Here is a 21,751-nt window from a genome sequence, read left to right on the forward strand (position 1 = left end):
CAGGAAGCTGTGAGCTGCTGGAAGCACATCACTGGCTAATTTACACGCATTATGATGTTCCTATTTCCATCTCATCAGTAATTCAAGGCTTGGGTCATCACTTTCTCTCTTACCTTTCTCTCACTCTATTCTTCTCCATAAATCATGGGCTATTTTAGTGGATCCACTAGGGAGCACAGAGAAGAAAGGACCACATAATTTTTTTCCCAGTCCATTTTTCAGAACCCCCCAGAACCCCCATGAACCTAACTTAGTCAACACAACCCCCTGAACAATCACAATCCCAGCTGTGATTATTGGGAAGACAAATGAATTGAGGGATTGGATTCTGTGTTTAATTCTTTGTTCATTTTACACCTCTCCTAACACCTCCTTTTCCCACCTTCCATTTTCCTCAGCCAAGCTGTTAACAATTAAAAGGAATTATCTTCCCTTTGGTTTTGACTTGATTTTATTTGTGTTTATAGCAGTTTAGCTAACATGCAGCTGCAGGGAACAGGCCTGGTTTCCACTGGGCACTGAAAGCTTACATTTCTCTCCAACTTGCGTGTTTTCTTTTAATTGATCCCTTTTGTTTTCTAAGTGACTTGTGTTTTGTGCTGGCTAAATTTGTCAGACTGACGGCTCTGGAGACTTTTGGCTTCTGCAGGTCCCTGGGCAGGTGAGGGTGTGACTGTGTGAAGTCTCCCCTCTGTTTCCTAGTGATTCTCCTCCAGCTCAACCTCTATCCTTATCAAACAGAAGCTTTCCAGCACTGCCCACTTGTTCAGTGTCTGTGTGCCTTCTCCTTCAGAGCAAGATGGACGATGGGGTTGCAAGGCATCTACTGTGAGCAACTCTCATGGTTCACAGCACAAAACACTTTTCCCAAGCAAATACTGCCCCACAATATTTGTGTTCCAGTTTGTGGAAGCTGTGTTTATGCTAACTTCTGTGAGGCTGAAGGCCTTGATTCTCATCATCTCCTTTCCTGCTTTGTGTCAATGCTGATGTTAGCCACTCCCAGAGCTGTTCTTGTGTCCAACCCATCTTTGTGAAAAAACACCTGTGTTAATAGAAAACTTACTTTCTTCTTGGGTAGAATTTTCAAAGAATGTACCTTGCTTTGTACTGCCTTTACTTGTCACTTAAAACATCCTCCTACACCAGGCTTACAGTCACCCACATGCAAGTATGCAGAAGTGACTTGAATTCTGGTGTTAACAGATGTAACTCATTGAAGGCAGTTGGAATTCTTTGCTCTTAATTAGGGGTGAATTTGGCCTTTTTGCCAAACCACTAGACCAGCATAAGTGGTTGAGTGCTTAGACAGTTTTTATCATCAAAGGTACAAGTTTGCTATCATCTAAGCTGCAGGTTGCCATAAATAATTTCCATAACACGTTTCCAGGTTGCAGAGGTCCATGGTAGAGTCTCTGAAGTATGCAAGACATGTAAAGTAAAAGCAGCTATTGTGTGACAGGCTGACAGCAGGGTTGTATTCTCTAATCCTTCCCTGGTATGCTAGGAAGCATAATGTAAGCAATGGAATAGGAAGATTGGTTAGTGGTGTCTCTTGCCCTTACCAGCTTTTAAATTCTAAGGAACTCTGGTCTTTGCCCTAAGCATTTTCATGGAGAGGTAATTGTTACTGGGAAAGCTCCAGCACAATTTCCCAGTAAAGTCAATGAGATTGCATCCCTCAAAGGAGTTAAATAATTTGGTGTATTTTTATATCCTCATTGTTGTTATGTGTGCAGATGACTTGGTGAGTTCTCTATTTTGGCCTCTTAGTTTTAAGGATGTAGATGTCCTTGCAAGGTCTTTTGAGGCCTTGCAAACTTGGAGAAGTGTCCAGAGTGTCAAGAAATGTAAATAACTTATTGGACAGGATGTTAGTAAGCTTCATAGTAAAGATATGGTGAGTAATAAGATTAACTTTCCCCTTTTTCTTTTTGTCTTGACCCCACAGGTCCTGCAAGCTCCGTGAGTGCCAAGCAGTGAATTATGGGCTGGGTATCCACCAGTGCATCATGAAGATTGACTTTATTTTTGCCCTCTTGAAGTTCACGTGCTTTATGAATTCACTCTCTCTTCTATCTCACTGCCATCTCCGTCAATATTGTCACCACTTCTAGAAAACAAGAAATATAGGCTTGGGCTTTGGCTCTCCCTTTCCTTCCTCCTGGAACACCAGTGTCACCTTTGTGTTCTACCAAAACAAATCACTGTAGGTTATTTTGCCCTTCAGAGAAGTACACCATCTGGAGAAGTCACTTCATGTACCCTGTACTTCTGAGATAAAAGCCTCTGGTTCCTAAGGATAATTGAGGTCTTTCCTTGGGAGGTGACGCTTCCTCTTGGTCACTTTCCACTTACTCTCCTGTTCTCTGTCACTCCCTCTGCTCTTCTTCTCTTCCTTTTGGATTTAACATTTAGTGTTGACTGCTGGGGTTCTCCTCCCAGTAGTGTGGCTTCTTTTTTTCTCCTAGGGAAGAGCAGATTCTTGAAACAATGGGCTTCACTCTGCATTCTATCTACTTCACCTTGAAGGTGAGTTTGCTGCTGGGCTCCTTGCTGGGTCTCTGTTTGGGTCTGGAGTTCATGGGCATCCCCAACCAGTGGGCCCGCTACCTCCGCTGGGATGCCAGCACTAGGAGCGAACTCAGCTTCCAGTTCAAGACCAATGTCTCTGCTGGGCTGCTTCTCTATTTTGATGATGGTGGTGTCTGTGACTTCCTCTGCGTGTCCCTGGTTGATGGGCGCATCCAGCTGCAGTTCAGTGTGGACTGTGCGGAGACGACAGTGGTCACAGACAAGCAGGTGAACGACAGCAGCTGGCACTTCCTGATGGTCAGCCGCAACCACCTGCGGACCGTGCTGGTGCTGGACAGCGAGGCCAAGCCCGGGGAGGTACGTCCACAGCGCCAGTACATGAACATCGTCAGTGACCTCTTCATTGGGGGAGTCCCACTGGACATCCGTCCTGCTGCCTTGACTCTTGATGGTGTTCTGAGTGAGCCTCCATTTCAAGGATTTATCCTGGATCTTAAATATGGCAATTCTGAGCCGCAGCTCCTGGGCAGTCAAGGGGTCCGACTGGAAATGGAAGGACTTTGTTCAGAAAACCCCTGTGAAAACGGTGGCACTTGCTTCCTTCTGGATGGCGAGCCACACTGTGACTGCTCAGCCACTGGATATGCTGGCAAGCTGTGTTCTGAAGGTAAGAGAATACTTCCCTGCTTCTCATTGACCTTTACACAATCCAAAGAGTTAATTTGTTGTTTAGCAGAGCTATGACAGAGTTCTTATTCCTGCTGATTGTTGTCAAAGGAATTGAAGTTCCACCATTCTTTTTCCAAATAGAGGTAATTAAATGGGAGTAAATAAAGAGTATGAGCAACTGCAACAAAGTGTCTTTCTGAAAGGATGCTGCACTTGTAGTATGGAGAGATTTTCATCATTATCATCATCATTCATTTCATCAGCAACTTATTAATAAGGGTAGAGAACATAAATTGGTAAATAAATGTACCAATTTATTTTACCAACACTAACCTAAGAAGTACCTTAGGTTAGTGTTGGTAAAATAAATAGTTGGCTTTTTTCAGTAGTCCCTGAAAACTGAGTGAAGTGTCAGCAAACAGGAGCCATATATATATGTATATGTGTATATATATGTTAGTGAGATATATATATATATATATCTCACTAACATAACTGATTGACAGGACATTGTATACTTTTTTGATGTCAGCTGTTGCTAGCCTGTGGAAGCCCCATGCTTCCCTCAATTGCTTGCATACTAATCACTGAATGGCACCTTGATTTTTTTAGCATCCTTGATTAAATTGCTTAAATTGCTTTTAAAATTGATCTTAGTATTGCAAAGAGAAGAGGGCTTTGAATGTTTCCTCATTGTTTGGTACTCTCTTTTTGAATTTGAATTTGAGAGTTTTAAGTCATGCCAACTGCCTGATGAAGTGTATTACAGATTTTTCCTTTGGTCTTTAGCAATATGATGGTAATTGATTTTATATGTGCAGGAGACTTAAGTCAACTGAAAATCCCTGTGGGAATCTGAGAATCTCATCACAACATTATTTATGATACTTGGCTTTAAACACCACAGTTTGAGCTTGAACCAAAGATGAAACCTGGACAAGAAGTGTCCAATCTCAAGGAAAAAAAAAAAACCCAACCTGAAATTTTGTCAAAATGGAAATATTTGCAATAATATATTTTCACGACTACTGTTTGTTCACTTCTTTTGGCAATGAAACTAGATTAACCAGAGTTTAGCCTGTAGAATGTGAGATGTGGTGAAAACAGTCCTTATACTGTTGCTATCTAAGTAAAAAGCCCTACAGCTCCACATTTACAGTCTGCATTTAGAGGGAGAAGCAAACATGTTTTTATAGGAAGGAAAGGTTTGGAAAATAAACATAGCATCCATATGTGCATTAATTTTAGGGTGATTTTAATAATAACAGAAAATTTGGCTTTATATTCAAATAATACAGTAAGAATACATTAGCCTTAGACAGGATGTGTGAGCCTGTGAAGTGCTGAACCCAGAACTCTTCCTGGCTATTTGCTCTGACCTGATTAGTCCAAACCATGAATGAGCCAGAACTTTTGAGCCATGAGTTACATGGGACTGGGCAGGATTCTGGGTGTGACCAGGCAGTTCAGTAGCTGGGCCACCAGCCTGATCCTCATACACTTAGGGAGCAAACACACCTCAGGTCTAAATGCTGTGGTGACAGAAGATTGCAAGAGCCACACTGGTGTGTGGACCCTGAAACATGAAGATGGAAGGCTCTGTCTACTGCTGGGCTAATGGATCCAGACTCCTTGGGGAGCTGCCCAAGACAACAACAGTGTATGGTTTTCAGTGAACCACTTGAGAAAGTACTGTAAGTGAGCAGGAATTTCATGTACCTATGGGGTGATTTTAAGAGCTCTAACCAGGGCTCAGGGATTGGACTTTCTGCATTTCCTGGGTGGGTGGAACAATCTGAAATACATCTTCTAATGGATCCAGGGATATTTTTGTTGTAGACACCATGGATAAAGCAATGCTATTGTTACTGTTTGAAGCTGTGAGTCACCATTGCTGTTTGTTTTCTATAGTGATTCATCAGTTTCCAGCCCAACCTACTGTTAAGGGTGAGCAAAGAAGTTTGTCACAATGTTCTTCTTAAGCAAACACTTTTAACTCACTGTTAGCTGGGGTCTTTTCAGTCTCAGAGAAGATGCTGTGCCGAGAACTTTTCCAGTGGATCAAATGTAGAGATTTCCACAGTCATTACCTTGTTTGGTTCTTCTTGTTTTCTCATGTATTACTAAATGGTGTATATTTGGTTTATGTTAGAATTTTATAATCAGCCTTGTTTTCTGCTTCCTTTATGCTGTAGCAGTGGTGATTTCTGTGTGTTAAATACTGCCATTGAAAAAAATGTTACCGTGTCTGTGCAGATGAGCGGGAAAACCAAAAGAAAAGGCTGTTTATGTTTAGTAAGTGGAAACAAGCACACAAAGAAAAGTGGCAAGAAAAAAAACAGGAAGCAAATTAAGTATAGCTACCTTTTTGTCTGACTTTGAAAAGCACAAGATGTTGTCTTTCAATTCTGCCAGTGTGGCAGAATCTTCACTGATAAACAGTAGGATGTGGCAGGAATGGCAGAACTGGTTACAGGCTCTTCCTGCTTGTGGCTTGATTGGCCATTAAACAGCTTGTATTTTCTTTGTTTGCTTTTTTTCCCCAAGAGACTGAAATGTTTATTGTCAGAACTGTTCCCTTTTGTTTTTGTACGTTTATCATGCCTCTGGATATATGCAGAAGTAACATGGTTGTTTTATTCCCAGTCTCACATTTGAAAAAGATTGGTCTCTCAACTGGATATCAACAACTCCTTTTTTGGGGAGGGAACCTTCACTCCATTACAGTATTTACTAATCTGTAGTCTATGTGCATATTTTCATTTCATCATCAGAGTTGGCTCTTGTACTGGGAACTGATGAATCTGATCAATAACAAGTTCTGTTTGAACAGCAAAATGTAATGTGTACCTTTTTAATAATGAGTTCTCTTGACAGTGTCCAGGCCATTACTTGGCTATTGACTGATACGTATGTCTGCAGATGGTAAAACCATAGCAAACTCATTTATTTTGTGGCCAGAGATAGAAGAAGTCAACAGAGAGTGGAAGCTGCTGTTTCTGTACTATGATGGAATGAAGCTCCATTTACAGTATTATAGGCTATTGTAACTCCAAGTGCAGTTCCAGTTATGATGGATGTCAACAGAGAACAACCATTCCATACTGAGATGAAACTGTGAATCCTGTCCAGAATGTGCCCCCAGTGTGCAAAAAAAATGTTGGCACTTCATGTGCACCCAGAGTTGGTAGGATTGTGTACATCATGGCAGTCACATGTCCAGATGGTAGCTGAGCAGGTACAGTTTCTGTGTCTGAGTTTATACAGTGGGAGAGTGGGAGTGGAAATATGTGCACTTTGGGAAGTTTGTTTTGAATAAAATGTGAGACAGTTTTAATTGCAGCTGGAGTAAACTGGTTCACTGAATCTGACAGCTCTGTAGGGTACAAAGGATGGCTGATTTGTGTAGCTATTTGTATGTTTCTGGGCAATGGTGGCATTAGACATGAAAGCTGAACTCAGAGACATCTTTACTTTCATAAACCTCATCAGTCTCTGTGGAATCAGGATGCTGCCAAGAGAATGGGGTTCCTGTAGAATTTGATCATCACATTTGATACATTCATATTTCTGGAGGGAAAAAACCAAGAAAAACCTTCCCCATGCAGATTTTGCAAGCAGAGGTGCTGTAGAAGCCAGATGGGGTTATTCATATCTGCTCATTCAGGACCACGCTGTCAGTTTGCAAGGAATTTTCTCTTTCTCTGACACTGCTGTGTAGAGAGTGAGCTCACAAATGTGGACGGTGTGAATGCAACACTGTACAAGTGTATTTTGGCCTAAACCCTCACCCTTCTTCCAAGACTCCTTCTGGACTTTCTGAGGAAAGGTGAACAGAAGATGTGCTTAGAAATGCATTAACTCTGCTTGTAGTTGCAGAAACCAAGACGTTGATCACCAACTTCACAAAGCACCATGCTGAAGCCTTTGTGTTGCCTGCAGGGGCTGTTTCTAAACGAAGGCTGAATACGGGCTTGATTGCAGCTCTTCCCTTGATTACAGAGCAAGATTTCCTGGTGATGCTGCCTGCTGAATGACAGAGGAGCCCATTGCTCTGTAATTATCACACTTCTAACTACATCGGGAACAGATTTTTCTATGGCCCCTCAGCTTCGTTTAAAGTGACAAGTTACTGCAGGATTTATCCTCTTCCTGCCCCTTCAGAGCAGCCCAGCCTTGACTGTATCTGAAGGCACTGCCCAGCCTCACTTGCAGTCACTGTATCTCCCTGCCAGCCACCCCAATCTTCATAACACTAAAGAACAGTTTGGCACTTTGCCACGAGCCTGGTGCTTTCACTTAATTTGCATATACATTTACATACATCTTGTAATCAGAAACAAATGAACATGACCATAATATTTGCTTCTACTTGCATGTTCCTTGATAGATGAATATAAATTGGTTCTTGAATTCACCAGCAATAAACAGTTGCAGACCCTCCATTTGGTCTTGTGCTCTGCTGTTCTAGAGGACAGCAGGCAGTTCTGGCACATGCTTTGGATGGGCCCACATTTTCACTCACCAGTGCAAAACTCTAGAATTGATCGTCTCCAAGGTCTGTGGAGTAAATATTGCAAGGGGCAAATCTGCTGGTTTATGTCACTTCTTATGTCACAGCACTGGTCACTGGGCAGAAAGCTGGTAAGAACTTTGCCCATACTTCATTTTTGCAGCAAGTCAGTTTTCCCCATCTCTTTTGCTTGCTCATTCTTCCTGGTTTAAGTTCGTTTTGTTGTATTCAAAATTATAGTATTTTTTCCAGTTTGGTTGCATTTTTTTTATGCAATGCCAGATGAGCACCAGAGAAAGATGATGTGTTCAGGTATTAATGTTTATAAAGCACTTTGAAACTTCAAGGTGGAGTTTAGGCACCATTTGTTATTCTTAATGATAAATATTAAAACTGAGCAGGAGCCACAGGATTTGAATTTAGATCCTACATTCTCTTTCACAGAAGATGCCAAAGACCCCCCTCACTCACTAATTGTGGACTAAGCAAACCCTTCCCAGAGCTAGCTGGATTTGTTTTGTAGCCTCCTCTGCTTTAAAAGCAGGGGAGCTGCAGGTTGATTGCAGGACCCTGTATGGTGAATGCCACTGATTCAAATAGTCTGGCTGCAATACAGGCTACAGAATATGCTGACAGCTATATTCTTGTACTTTCCCTCTCTTGTATTATAGATCACTATGGGGCTACAAACCTTTTCTGCTGGATTGCAGGTCAGCTACAGACCTTGGGTAAAAGAGATGTTAAACCCCTCAGTTAGGTGAAGCTTGGACATTTCCTCTGATAAAGTGAGGCAGGTGGTGGTTGGGTACAAAGGAGATTGCTGCTTGGTGTAAGGTGGAACTGGTGAAGAGTGACTATAATTTGTGGGCATGGAGAAGAGTGAACTCAGGGGAAAAAAAGCCTCAGGATGAAAATGTTCTTTTATAAAATGGTATAGAAGTGTAAACCATAGCTCATATACACTGCTTATAGTAGCTGCTCCATTTTGGTTTTACCTGCCTGATAGAATAAAAGAAGAGTTCTTAGCTTTTGCAAAGACAATGTGATGACCAAGCTTCTGGCGGACTAAATCTATATGGAATTTGGATACCAGCATTCTCTGTGAGCCCACAGACCAACCTGCTGGCTCCTGCTCTGTCCCAAAGTGTGCACAGCCTGGATCTAAACTGGAATTTTTAGGCATTACTAAGTAAACATTGAAATGAAAGTAACTAGTAATAATTATGTGAAGGTGAGCAAAGTCCGAATTTTCCCTTTCCAGTGTAGGGGTTTCCAACTTGATTTCTGAAGAAGGTTTATTTTCCTTTGGTTTTGCCATAAAAAAATAAAAGTGGAGGGAAGAGTTGATATATTATTACTGTACAGGCTTCTGCTGAGCTAGGCAGCTTGTCATGGAGGTCAATCAGCAGTAAATACAGCCCCAAGCAAGACAGCACATGCTGTAGCTGTTGCTTTCATCCTTATTCTGGTATGAAGGTGTGCAGGGCATTTGCCACAAGGTAATTTTTGTTATGTTTTGGTGAAAAATGGAGAGCAATAATCCTCCCAGATACCTTGAGGATGCTGGAAGTGGTGCCACAAAGCTCCAGGGAGAGGATCGGAGGAGGAGCGCATCTGTCCAGTGAACTCTGTCACTACTCAAAGAAGACGAGCCTCTGCACATCAATATCAGCACTGAGTGCTCCCTGGTGCAGGAGAAGGTGGTAATCCCTGTGATGAAATGGTAGAATGCCCACCTGTCCTTGGCTACCTTCTAATTTCACTTCTAATTTTAATTGTTTCTTTGCTGACCAACTTTGAACTTGATGGACAGAAAAGCTTTTTTCTCTCCCTATGAAAAGCAAGACAGCTGCCATGTTATTGCTGTCCAGAAACAGCACTGTGACTTCTGGTGTATGTGTGTGTCTCTTGCACAATCCTTCATTGCAGACAGGTTCACTGCCATTGTAAACCCACCCTGCAGAGCAAAGCAGTTGCCCTTTCTCCATCCGTAAACAGGTCCAGGAGCTGACAACTGGGTGCAAAACAGCCCAAGGGCTGAGAGAAGTAGATGTGGGGGGGTAGGAAGGACTCTGGATGTCAGAATCTACTTGAAGCAAAACTCATTTGTATTTGAATGTGTTTGCTGTGAAATGGGGCTGAGACCTGAGTACACTGGATTCACATTCTGTGCTACTGACACCTTTGCCAGTTATGCTGTGTCAGCTCTCCAGGCCCTGCCTGCATGTACGCTTGTTCACCTCATTATTCTGAAAAGAGACCAAGGTATAACGCATGAAAGAAGTGGAGCAGGGCAGCAGAACCTGAATGGTCTGGTCATAAGAGTGTTGGCACCTAAGAGGCTGATTTCCATTTCTGCTACAGTCTTTCTGCGTCCCTGGAGTGATTTGCTGGCAGACTGAAGGACTCAAGACTGAATCAATTGACCTTTCTTTGCAGAGGATATGTACCTGGTTACCCCCTGTGTCTCAGTTTCTATATCTGAAATATGTAGCCAGTGGGGCTTCCTATACTCCAGGTGTTAAGAATCCCATATGCTTCTGTATGACAGTGATAGAGACATATAAATATCTTAGCATGACAAGTAAATGATGATAATGCATGAACACCCAGTAGAATGACCTGGTTTGATAGTCAGTTTTTTAGCTAGGACATGCAGTTAGAAATTAAGGTGGTTCTTTTTGTTGAGTGGCCATCTTTGAGGAGTGCTCCTCATCTTTCTTTTTAACAGAAATCTCCCAGTTTCTTGCTACTCTGTGCAGTGTCACACTGTGAGTAGGCAGACCTTTCCCAGGCTGGGCTGCAGTTGTGCTGGTAAAGACAGAGCCTGAGCAGCAGTCTTCCCTGTTGGTGACATGGAGCAGATGCTGCACTGCAGGGTGCTGATACAAGCAATAGGAGAAAGAGAGCTTTTTTTTTCTTTTTTTTTTTTTTTTGGTGTATCTGACCCATGTGCTCCACTGACCTCCCCCAAATGTCCTCTGCTGTGAATCTCAGATGCTGATCAGATGCTTTTCCTTGTACTGTGGCCCACCTCTGCCTACCTGTCTGCATTGGCTCTCTCCCTGCTGTGGCTGCTGGTTTCAGCCTGCTCCTTTCGCCCTCCTTGCTCAAGACTCACCTCCACCTTGTGCTGTCAGGGGAAGCAAAGAGAGCACAAAAGGCCACCCAAGCAGAATGGCATAGCTTGCACTTCCTCTGTTCCTCTATGCATAAAAAGCAGGATAGCAAAGAAAGCCCATTGGATTGTTTCTGAGTGTTTAATTAGCACAAAACTGGCCAGTGTTTTGTGGTTCTAAGGCGCTGAAAGGGCGTGTAAAAACCTTGCTTTTCCTGTTACCTCTCATCAAAGCTCTGACTGCTTATTAGATAAAGCAGGTATATTTGTCTGCAGTTTGCAATGTAGGGCAAGGAGGAAAGGTATACGTGACTCTGAGGATTTTGTTCTGAGGTGTGATCCTCCTCCTCTTACTCATGGAATTTGACCAGTTAAGTAACCTGATTGAATATAATGGATTGGATTTGGCTCTGAGTATTTGACAAGAGATCTTTATCAGAAAAGGAGGAAGCAGTTCCTTGGTAGATACAGGAATCTGAGCTGTAATTTGAGGTTAAAACCAGGAATTTGAGGTTAACACCAGGCTTCAATCTCTAATAGTGCTGGCAGGCTTCATAGTTTGCTTGGCTGCTGCATTTATTTAGAAGTCTTTCTTGGCCTCTGTAGTCTCTTGGGTGGATTTTCATTTCTTTGTGGTTTGTTGCCTTAGTACTTGAGAAAAATGACACTGCCTGAGATTTCCGAATCTTTGGTGTGTCTCCAGAGGCATGTGTTTGATTTTCTGGTTATTCCTGCTGCATCCATCTTGCAAGTCTGGCTTTCAGGGTTGGAGAGCCTCTCAGTACCTTTCTCCTCAAGGTAATGTAGGAGAAATCCTTGGAACTAAAGGCACATTTCTCCAGTGAGGCTGGTCAGGAACAAGAGTTGAGGAATGGCTAGCCATGAAGAGAGTGGCTAGTGTTGTAATCTGCAAATTTCATAGATCAGTTGTGTTTGCAGCTGAACTCCTTAAGCATCTTTCTGTATGTGGTTGAAATTTCTTATATTCCTCAAAGACTTTTTTTAAATGAGGAAGAAGTGTGTGGAGTCATTCCTTAATAAATTGCTGATTAAAAAAATAAAGGGAAAAAGAAAAAGGTGGAGTTTGTGCAGAGGAAAGGTGATTAAATTTCTTGTCTAGGACTACCTAAAGGAAAAAGCTGGTAAAGTAACCAGAATTTCTCTATTTTCACTTCTGTCTTTTGCCTTTTGCTCTGTGGCTTCTCTGAGACCTGCTCTGGAACTTGGTGTGGTAGGAGGCAGGGGGCTGTGCAAAAGCAACTACCCTGCATGATGCCTACCAGGCCTCTGGTATAATGGGAGATCTGTGTAGGTCCTTGTAATTCACATAGTTTGACTTCAGGAAAGATAACAGGAGATCAGTGAACATGAAAGATTATGGATGGATATTATTGCCATTGTGAAGCAGTAGCATTGCTATATCCCTCAGGATAACCAGAGCTAGAGGTAGGTTTATATTAGTGTCAAAGGTGGGGCAAAACTCATGCAGGCATTTCTAGCTGAAAATTTGGCAGATTAGGTACTGGTAGCTGTGTGATCCCAGAGCTTGAAATATGATGATATTGTTATGACTATAAGTTTATTGTGCAGAAGACCTGTTGAGTAAACATCGGATGCTGCAGAAAATGGCAAAATCCTCTTTCTTCAGAGTTCCTCTAGTGGGCACTGTGTTGTTGGAGATCTGACTTTTTTTTCTTCACTGAAAAAAACAAGTAGGGCTCAAGTGATCAATTTGTAATTTCGCTTGCTGGCTGCCTCCTCCTACATTTTCTTTTCCTTCATTACTTAAGCTGAAATGCTCAGTTGTGTCTCAGCTGCATCAATGAACACATCTACAACAAATTCCAAAGCCTGTTGGTTTTGAACAGACATGAGGCTTATATACCTTATACACATGATCTCTGCTTTGCATCTGACACAGAAATGTATCTTTAGGGCAGTCTGGTGTTTGCCTGCCCTATGGTGTGGAATGTTTGATTGAAAGACATGTGAAGTTTCATTTTGACCAGCTAAGACACATCAGAATCAGACAGACTGAAAATGTTTTCCTTGTGAAAAATGGTGGTTTCATTCAGATCAAAATATTTAGGAAAAGAAAAAAACCCAACTGATTTGGATGACAATCTGCAGAAAAAAGCAATATGTTTTTAATTTGCAGAATTTCTGAATCCTGATTTTTTAAAAAATACTCTGTGTCTATTACACATAACAATGTAGCTTATTTTAAAATTTACCAACATGATTAGCCCAAATATGGATCTACTACTGATGAACTGCAATATATCACAAAAGTGTTGAAGTGTTTTAAGGAAGGGGCATGTACTCCCACAGTGACCAAATGGAACTAATGGAAACCCATGGATTCAACCCCACCATGCTCCTGTGGGAACTGTTAGGTTCAGAAGAGCAGGCAAAAGGAGACATAAGCATAGGTTAAACTTAATCAGAGAGGAGAACAGATTTCCAGCCTGCAGACAGCAAGTGGAGCCTGGAGCACAAATACAGCAATGACCAGATTGGTGCCCTTTGAAGCCTCCCAGGAGAGAAGAGTGGTGTGAAGCACTGTTATCCTTTCAGTTTGTTGGAAGTGACAGCTCCATAGGTACCTCTGTCTGTCAAGAGCTCCACTAAAAGAAAGGCTCGAGGAATAATTATGAGTGGAAGGGACTCTAGTGGGCTCTTTCCCATTTGACTTCTAGTATGTATCACTGAACAGTGCAGTCTCTCAACAGTGACAGTGATGGCAGCAAAGCTGAGTATATTAATGAAGCACCACAGCTGCTGATGTGAGAGCCTGAGATTGTCAGCAGATTGTTTTTTAGCTTTTTAGCATGTTGGTTCAACCTAAGTAGTTTACAATGCAGCCAGACCTAAGGACTGGGCAGCAGGCATTCCCAAAGAAGAGCTTAACAAATATCTCTTTGTGCAAGAAGTGTTCTCTGAAATGCAGCTAGCCCAAGCTGAAATTTGGGCTGGATAAGCAAGGCTCTGCCTATGAAAATCACTTGGGATCTGCACCAGCATGGCATGACAGTCATTCTTGAGCTCTGGGATGTTTTCCCTGTCATTGCTGCTGCCAGTGTGGTGACTCCCAGTTTGCCTGAGGCAAAAGATAGCTAAACTGAAGCACTAAGTAACAGATCCTCTATCCCGGGAGAACAATTGGCTGTGATTTCAGAACTCATTTGTCAGTGGTGTTTAATTATAGCCTTGCTACCACTTAGAGTGGAGGTCACTGCTATATTGTAGGTCTGTTTAGTGCTCCCTCTGGTCTTAAAAATCTATGAATCTATATCGTGCTATTTTGGGGCATTTGTAACAGTCTCCACTAGTTTTCTTCCAGAGCTGAAATTTCTTAAGTTTCCTCCTAGTTAATTGACAAAATGTTGTTGTTGGAAAGCTGACTAAAACAATTTAAGCCCCTTTTCAGGTCTGGGAGTCAAACAAAATGTAGGTTACATCTTCTTTAGTTTCTATCCTTACAGTTGCCCAGCTGTTTTTTCCTTCTGCACAGCTCTGCTGCAATATGGGCATGTGAATTATTTTAACTTGCAGATACTGTGTCATCAATGAGCTGTTCTGTAGTGAAAATATCAAATGTAAGGATCATTATATAAAATGTTTTCTTGTACATCTGGTCCCATAAACAATACTCAAAATTAACTTCATATACCAACTACTCTTTATTCAAGCAAAGTTTTCATTCATCTGATGGAAGATGTCCTTAACTAAGAACTAAACACAAATCTACTTAGATTTGTTGATCTTGTCAAGTTACTTTTAAGTCCCATTATGAAAAATGATTCAGGCACCTTGAAGCCTTGTGACTGATCTGGAATTCAAAATAGCAGTTTTGATTATTTTACCTTCATATTGTATTTATTTCTGTCCTTTTTCACCTCTAAAGATTTGGCCCAAAGATCACATTCTTCCATGAGATTCTTTCCTTGCCTGCATTTGCCTTTAATAATTTTAATGATCTGATACTGAATTGAAACCAAGACCAATCAAATGTTCTTCTTTTGAAAGTGAGTGGAGAAGGAAAATTAATTGCAAAAATCCTGCTTAAATATGATCTTAAAGTTGTGAATTTCAGAATTAAATGGTAGTACCTGCTGCAATCAAAATGCCACATGGCATCCATTCAAATGTGCTTCAGGCATCCTGCACTTGAATTGTGTGCAAGGCAGGAAAATAAAAGAGCTAAAACGCTGTCAGGTTAATAATAAATTGTGCATACATGTGGCACATTTCATCAGAGTATTCCTAAGCTTCTCACAACTACTGATAAATCAGTCAGCCTTCACATCACTCTACCGCACTGTGGAATGCATGCTATCTCCATTTTACTGATGGCAAAACTGAGAGGCAAGCAGAATGAGAATTATTGAAGGGTATCAAGTCAGAAGCTGCCTGAGGTGAAATTGGAGTCCAGAATGCTAAATCCTAAGTATTAAACGATGTAGTAGTTTATCTAGTTTTATCCAAGTGTGCTAGAAAACCCACAAAATACTGTGGTATACATTGAATGTGAAGCTAAAACCAGAGCATTGGATTTTAGGGATTCTTGTAAAATTTCAGTTGAAATTCAAAGAATTTCAACTCTTTTTATTCTTTTTGGTGGATTGGATTGTCCATAAACAAGGAGTTCTGCCTTTGGGGCTGTTGTCTCATAACTTGGCCCGCTGAAACCATCTTGAACCAGCTTGTTCTGTACCTCGTGCCAGTAGGCAGCACTGCTTGGGCTATGCTTTATGGATTCCCCTGTTTAGTGCTTTTTTCAAATTAGAAATAAGGAAAAATAGACTTGTAGCAATAAAAAATTTAGATGGTTTTGCCTGTCTGTGGTTTATGTGTGCTCCGATACAACTTTTCAAGACAGGATCCAGTTCCTCTAAATGTTTCCAGTAGAGAAAGGGTTTATAATTTCATTTAAAATACCAAAATGTAAGACTAATTTCAAATATTTGAATACATGACTGAACATACCCTTGGATGGAAGGTGATAGGAGAAAGTATGGCTTTACATTTCCCCTCCCTTTGAATTTCTTCAAACCTGCAAAGGTTAGGCTCTCGTATAACCTTCTGTTTCTGTCCAGCCTTCATTGTCCATAGAAACAGTAAGTTTCACTGAAAAACTTTGTTCCAGACTGGAGTGGCTCCAATGAACCACTGAAGGCAGGACTCTGTTGTGCTGAACTTCCAGCTGAGCAGAACTGATTGTATAGAAGGTTGTTCATATGTGATGAAGAAAGAAGAGTTTTCAATTTGACTTCTTTGTTTTGTTGGTTATTTTCATAGACTCATTTAGGTTGGAAAAGACATCCACGATCATCAAGTCCAACCACTAACCTGCCACTAAGTGCTACATCTACCTCAAGTGATGGTGACTCTTTCACTTACCTTGGCAGCCTGTTTCAGTGCTTGGCACTGAAAACTCTTTCTGTAAAGAAAATTTTTCCTAATATCCAACCTGAATGTCCCCTGGCACAGCTTGAGACTCTGTCTTCTCATCCTATCAATTGTTACTTGAGAGAAGAGGCCAATTCTCCCCTAGGCCAAATCTACTTTCAGGTAATAGTAGAGAGGGATAAGGTCTCACCTGAGCTTCCTCTTCTACAGGCTTTTTCTCTCCCCCAGCTCCCTCAGCTGCTTCTCCAAAGACTTACTCTCCAGACCTTCAGCAGCTCTGTTCTCTGGACATGCTCCAGCACCTCAATGTCTTTGTTGTAGTTAGTGTCCCAGACCTGAACACAGGACTTGAGTCGTGGCCTCAAGAGTGCCCAGTACAGGGGAACAGTCACTGCCCTGCTCCTGCTGGCCACACTATTGCTGAGAGAGGCCGGGATGCTGCTGAACTTGTTGGCCACCTGAGCACATTCTGGCTCATGTTCAGCTGCTGTTGACCAGCACCCCCAGGTCCTTTTCCTCTGGGCTGCTTTCCAGTCACTCTTCCCCCAGCCTGCAGTGAGGAAATGGAGTTGTTGAGATGCAGATGCAGGACCCGAGACTTGGCCTTGTTAAACCTCATACCATTGGCCTCAGCCCATCAATCCACCCCATCCAGATTCCCCTGCAGATCCTTCCTGCCCTCCAGCAGATCAACACTCCCACCAAACTCGGTGTCTTCTGCAAAGTAAGGCTGCACTTGATCCCCTCATCCAGATCATTGATAAAAATACTTAACACAACTTGTCCCAATACAGAGCTTGGTGAACCCCACTCGTCACCGGCTACCATCTGGATATAACTCCATTGACTCCCACTCTTGGAGCTTTGCCACCCAGGTTTTTACCTAGCAAAGGGTACACCTGTCCAAGACAGGAGCAGAGACAAAGTCCCATGGAAAAATGGATTCCTGAAAAGACCTTTTCTTTTATTAGCTTTACTCACTTTGAGCAGCTTAAATTTTTTAAGAGTTCTTTTTTCTGTGTTTGTTCCCCAAAAATCTCTTCTTTAGACACTAAAAATGGTTCCAGTATGCCCCATTTCTAATGTTACCCTTGAAAACAAAGTTGCCTTGCAAAGAACAGTTGCCCAAGTGAGCAGCAAGTTCAGTGTGGAATGTAGATGGTGGCAGATGGGGCATGATGACATTGTGCTTATGTTGGAAACAATAACATAATGAGGAAACATGACTAGATGCTCTTTAGCCCAAAAGTGCTCTCTTATTTTCTATGTAATTGTGATAAACTGCATTTAACCATGGTGTCCTCCAGCAGTACTCCATTTTACTGCATAGCATACAGGAGTATGAGTAGGACTCTTCTGTTCAGGGTAACTAACAATTCTGACTGGCATTTATTGTGGAAGCTGTTTAAATTAAATTGTTTGAAGCTGTAAGCATGTATGAATTATTTTAGTGCAATGCACAACAAATTAATTGTTGGTGCTGTGAAGAACCACATCAGTGAAATTCCTTTATGTCTGCAATAAAACTCATCATCAGAACTAGGCCAGAAGGAAACAGATCTAAACAAATGGGCAATCCCAAGATCAGGAGTGACATTTGTTGGTAGCGCTGTCAAACTGGATCCCAAGATACGCACACAGAAGCAAGTGGCCAGTCCAGACTCAGATGTATTTGTACAGCTATTATCTCCATGATGGATGCTTGGAAAGTGATGTGCAGACCTGTGACTATGTGAATCTTTTCCTTAAATCTTTCTAGCAGTCTTTTCTAAGCCAAATCACACCTAAACATCAACACTCCAGCTGTTCCTTTCTCAGAGCAGAAGTATGAGCTGATTTTTTGTATGAGCAGCTTATGGTTCTGCTGCTTTTCACAGCTTTTTCTCCGGCCTAATTGTCCCATCCAGACTTGACCCTGGCTCTGTTTGCCTTATCAATCTAGTGGGAGAAGGAAGGAAGGAGTATGTGCTCTGACTTTGGCATTGATCATTGTTGTTCTTGCCCCCAACCCTAAAGTGGTAGATGGAGGAGGCTGCTTCCAGGGTGGGGAGGTGCAGTGAGAGAGATGATGGATGATGTGAGGAGAAAGCAGAACTGTCAAGATGATCATGGCTAGCAGGGGAAGAGCCTCCTGGCTGCCACTGGCCAGGCTGGCTTTTGCAAACTGGCACTGGGAGGCAAAACTGTCTTTCTGAGGGAAAGCTGGGGGCTGGGATTTGCAACTGGAGAGAAAGAGAGCGAGTCAGCAAGGGAAAACCCAGTCCTGCTGTGTGATTGTAGCAGGAAAGCTGTCCAAGCATGGAAAACTGATCAGCTTTCAAGACACTCAGTTGGAAGGGAAAGCTGCACTTCCATGTTTGCATTCTAGTATTTGTCTTCAGCTGGGTCAAGTGTCCACATCTTTGAGGATCTTTTCCATGAACATAATTTAAATCTCCGTCCTTTTGACACCTGATTCCCTTGCTGGAATTTGCCACCTGATACTAGAGACACACGACACACTCTTCACACCTTCCTAGCCTGTGACAAATGTGTTCCAAGAATCTTGCCAAATAAAAGAAGAATGCAGTGATGCATGAATCTTCTTTTTCCTACAACAGTCTTTTTTTTTTTTTTCTTATTCCTCTGCTCTTGGCTTTGAGGAGTGAAATCTTCTAGGTCTTTAGATGTCAGTATGGATCCTATTTGGCCTACACATTCCTCATAAATGAAATTAGAAGAGATGTAGGAACTTTGGATCTCCCTTTCTTTTAATAGGATGATGGAAAGGTGATGTGACCTTCTTTCATTTCCCTCCAGGCCTTAGGATAGAGAACTAGATAATGGAACATTGCTAATGCACTCAAACAAAACTAATTTCTGAGAAAATACTCATCTCTCTTATCTCCAAGGCCATCTGTCTGAACTGACTCCTCCTGACCTCTCTGGATTCAAAGCCCTGCCAGTTTTAAGAGTTGTGTATTTTCCAGGATTAATCTTTACAGGGGATGAATGCAACAAGTTTCTCTTTTGTGTGGAATTTCAGAAAAGAGCAGATGCCTGACTTGTCATTTTCCACAAAACTGTAAATTGCAAGATACAAGGTAAAAGCTCCATCTGCTGGAGCAGTTTTTGAAGGTCCTGTTGGAGACAAGCTCTGGCCTCCTGCTCCCAAATGAGGTGGCTTCATTCAGTGCCTAGTGTAGCAGACAGGAAAGCAAAGACTCACGTGGAAACTATAGCAGACAGAAAACAGCCAGGGCTGATGTCACTTATGGGCTGACACAGCAGCACCAAGGCGGTCTTGATCATCATTGGTAGTGGAGCCAAGTCCTGTATTTTCTAAGATGATTGCAAAGGTCCTGCCTCAGACCTTGACAGAAATAGACAGTAGTTGGCCAGTATCCAGCAAACCAGTGATACTGTATATGCCATGAGGCTGTGCACTGCTGAGGGATCTGAAGTCAGTTAGAAGGTGGTCGTTGCATTTGAGACAATGGAAAATGTCTTTCCATACTGGTATGGAGAAAGACTGTGAAGAGTAAAATCTAGTGAGAAAGCACTGCTAATGCTCACTTGAGACTTCATAGCTGTAATTCAGAACTGGACTGAATGTTCTGAAATATCCAAAAGCCCAACTTGTCTTTTCTAGGGTTTTTCATTTTATCATTGAATTGCAGTGAATGCAATTCTCAGGTCAATAGATTTAACTTTCTTTCCAACCTGAAGTTCAGTGAGATATTGGTGGATAAGAGTTGTCTTCTTCCCTGATAATACAGCCCACACACATTATTCACCTGAACATTTTCAGTGGTGATTAGGAGTACTTTCAGAGTTTAGTGAATAAATCTTTGGAAACAGACTCACCCTCTTTTGTAAATTCAGTATGGCTGTAGCTACTTGACCAGTTTAATCTTTTATATCTTTCCCCCCTTCTTTTTCAGGGTGTCACTCCTAAGAAAGCGTGCCCCAATAGAAGTGGGTGTTGCTTTCTTTGTGAGTCATTCAAGAGACTATGTAGGAGTGAAGAAGTGGCTTTTGCTCATGCTCCATTATGCCAAATAATAAGGGAGGTTGTTTCCCTCTTGTGGGTCTGAACGAACCCAGCAGATGCACATGTACTGTCTTCTGTGTGAGGTACAGACTAGTGAAGTGGGTCTTTGACCTCACCAAGCTTAAGTCTGTGGGATATACCTTGGAGTGATCCTGTTGACCTCAGTGTTCGTCATATAAGGCCTATTTTTTTTTTTTTTTTTACCTTACTTTTCATGTTACTTTAAGGGGTTCAGCATTTGGAGTAGAATAGTGATCCACTTCCCTGGTAGATAGAAGCTACAACAGTTTCTCTTTCACTCATAACAAGCTATTGAAGTTCATGGACATTATGGCTGATAGGCAATATCCCCTCTTGGATAGCTACTTTTTCTCTAGGGTTTAAGTTGTATTACGCTGTTGAGAAGGAATTGGTGCTTCTCAAATGATGGTGTGCAGAACTGATGCTATTTGTTAGAGTTCACCTGTGGCCTTCTAGAACATGACCAAGGTAATATATTCAATATATTCTAGGCACCATAAAACAATGGGATCGCATGTTTTTACCTCAAATTCTTATGGCTAATCCTGGAGAAAAAGAATATTCCTTATTGTCCTCACTGCAGTGACAATGGCCATGACTACTCCATGGGCAATAGAAACAGGGCAATATCACTGTAAGGCACAGATAGACACTTGAGCTGTCTGCAGTGGTGAGTGCTGTGCTCTGGGAAGGAGATGAAGCTACAATAATATCCTGGATTAGAAAGTACTCAGGGCTGGTCTACGCAGTGTTTCTGCTTCTTTTATAGGGTTCTGTTGTGGTTGTGGCATGGCTGATAAGCAAAATGTCCTTAAAATGCAACATGACATAAGCAGCCAGGAAGATGCACTCAATTGTTCTCTCACTGGAAAGTCATCAGTATCTGGATCAAATATTAATCCTGTTGCTCTATACCTCCAAGCTGGCAGGCTTCCTCACCAGACTTTTGATAACCAGCAGCTGGTGGCTGCTGAAAAAAGTCCTTATAAATCTCCTTCTGTACATTTTCCTAATACAAATATTCCATGACCGACTTGTTACAAGGGAAGATAGCAAGTGCTTCATCTGCTTCTCTATGTACTGCATGTGGTAGGTTTCTATTGGCCTATTTTTGCAACTGTGGAGTTTTTTATTACTTCCCTATGTATGCTGCCTAATATCCAGGGTTAGGTGGTACAAGGCAATGATTTACCTGCTCATCTTTTACCAAATGACAGTGTTTGGATTGTCATACTTGTCTAGATGTCTAAATGCCCTCCACTCCTCCTTCCTTCTTCCATTTTATATGAATGTGTACCAGAATTTATCAGCTCTCTTTAAATGTATGTCCTGTTTTGCATATCCAGGCTCACTTCACCAGATGTTGCAAGGTCTTCCATGTTTGAACACAGTAAAAGCCTGACTAGTTAAAGTCCTGAGCAATTTGGTCTACTTTGACCTAGGGGAGTTG

At 41.9% G+C, this 21,751-nt stretch overlaps 1 protein-coding gene across 1 annotated transcript in view; it reads left to right on the top strand.

The window, feature by feature from the left end:
- Window positions 1-21,751, top strand: part of NRXN3 (neurexin 3) — a 968,325-nt gene that overhangs the window by 49,670 nt on the left and 896,904 nt on the right. Inside the window, exon 2 of the mRNA XM_066552373.1 lies at window positions 1,952-3,202. Within this exon, the coding sequence (XP_066408470.1) occupies window positions 2,494-3,202 (709 nt within the window). The 5' untranslated portion in view covers window positions 1,952-2,493. The remainder of the gene's footprint in view (window positions 1-1,951; window positions 3,203-21,751) is intronic.

The sequence above is a fragment of the Molothrus aeneus genome, chromosome 6 (assembly GCF_037042795.1).
Source record: "Molothrus aeneus isolate 106 chromosome 6, BPBGC_Maene_1.0, whole genome shotgun sequence".
NCBI lineage: Eukaryota > Metazoa > Chordata > Aves > Passeriformes > Icteridae > Molothrus > Molothrus aeneus.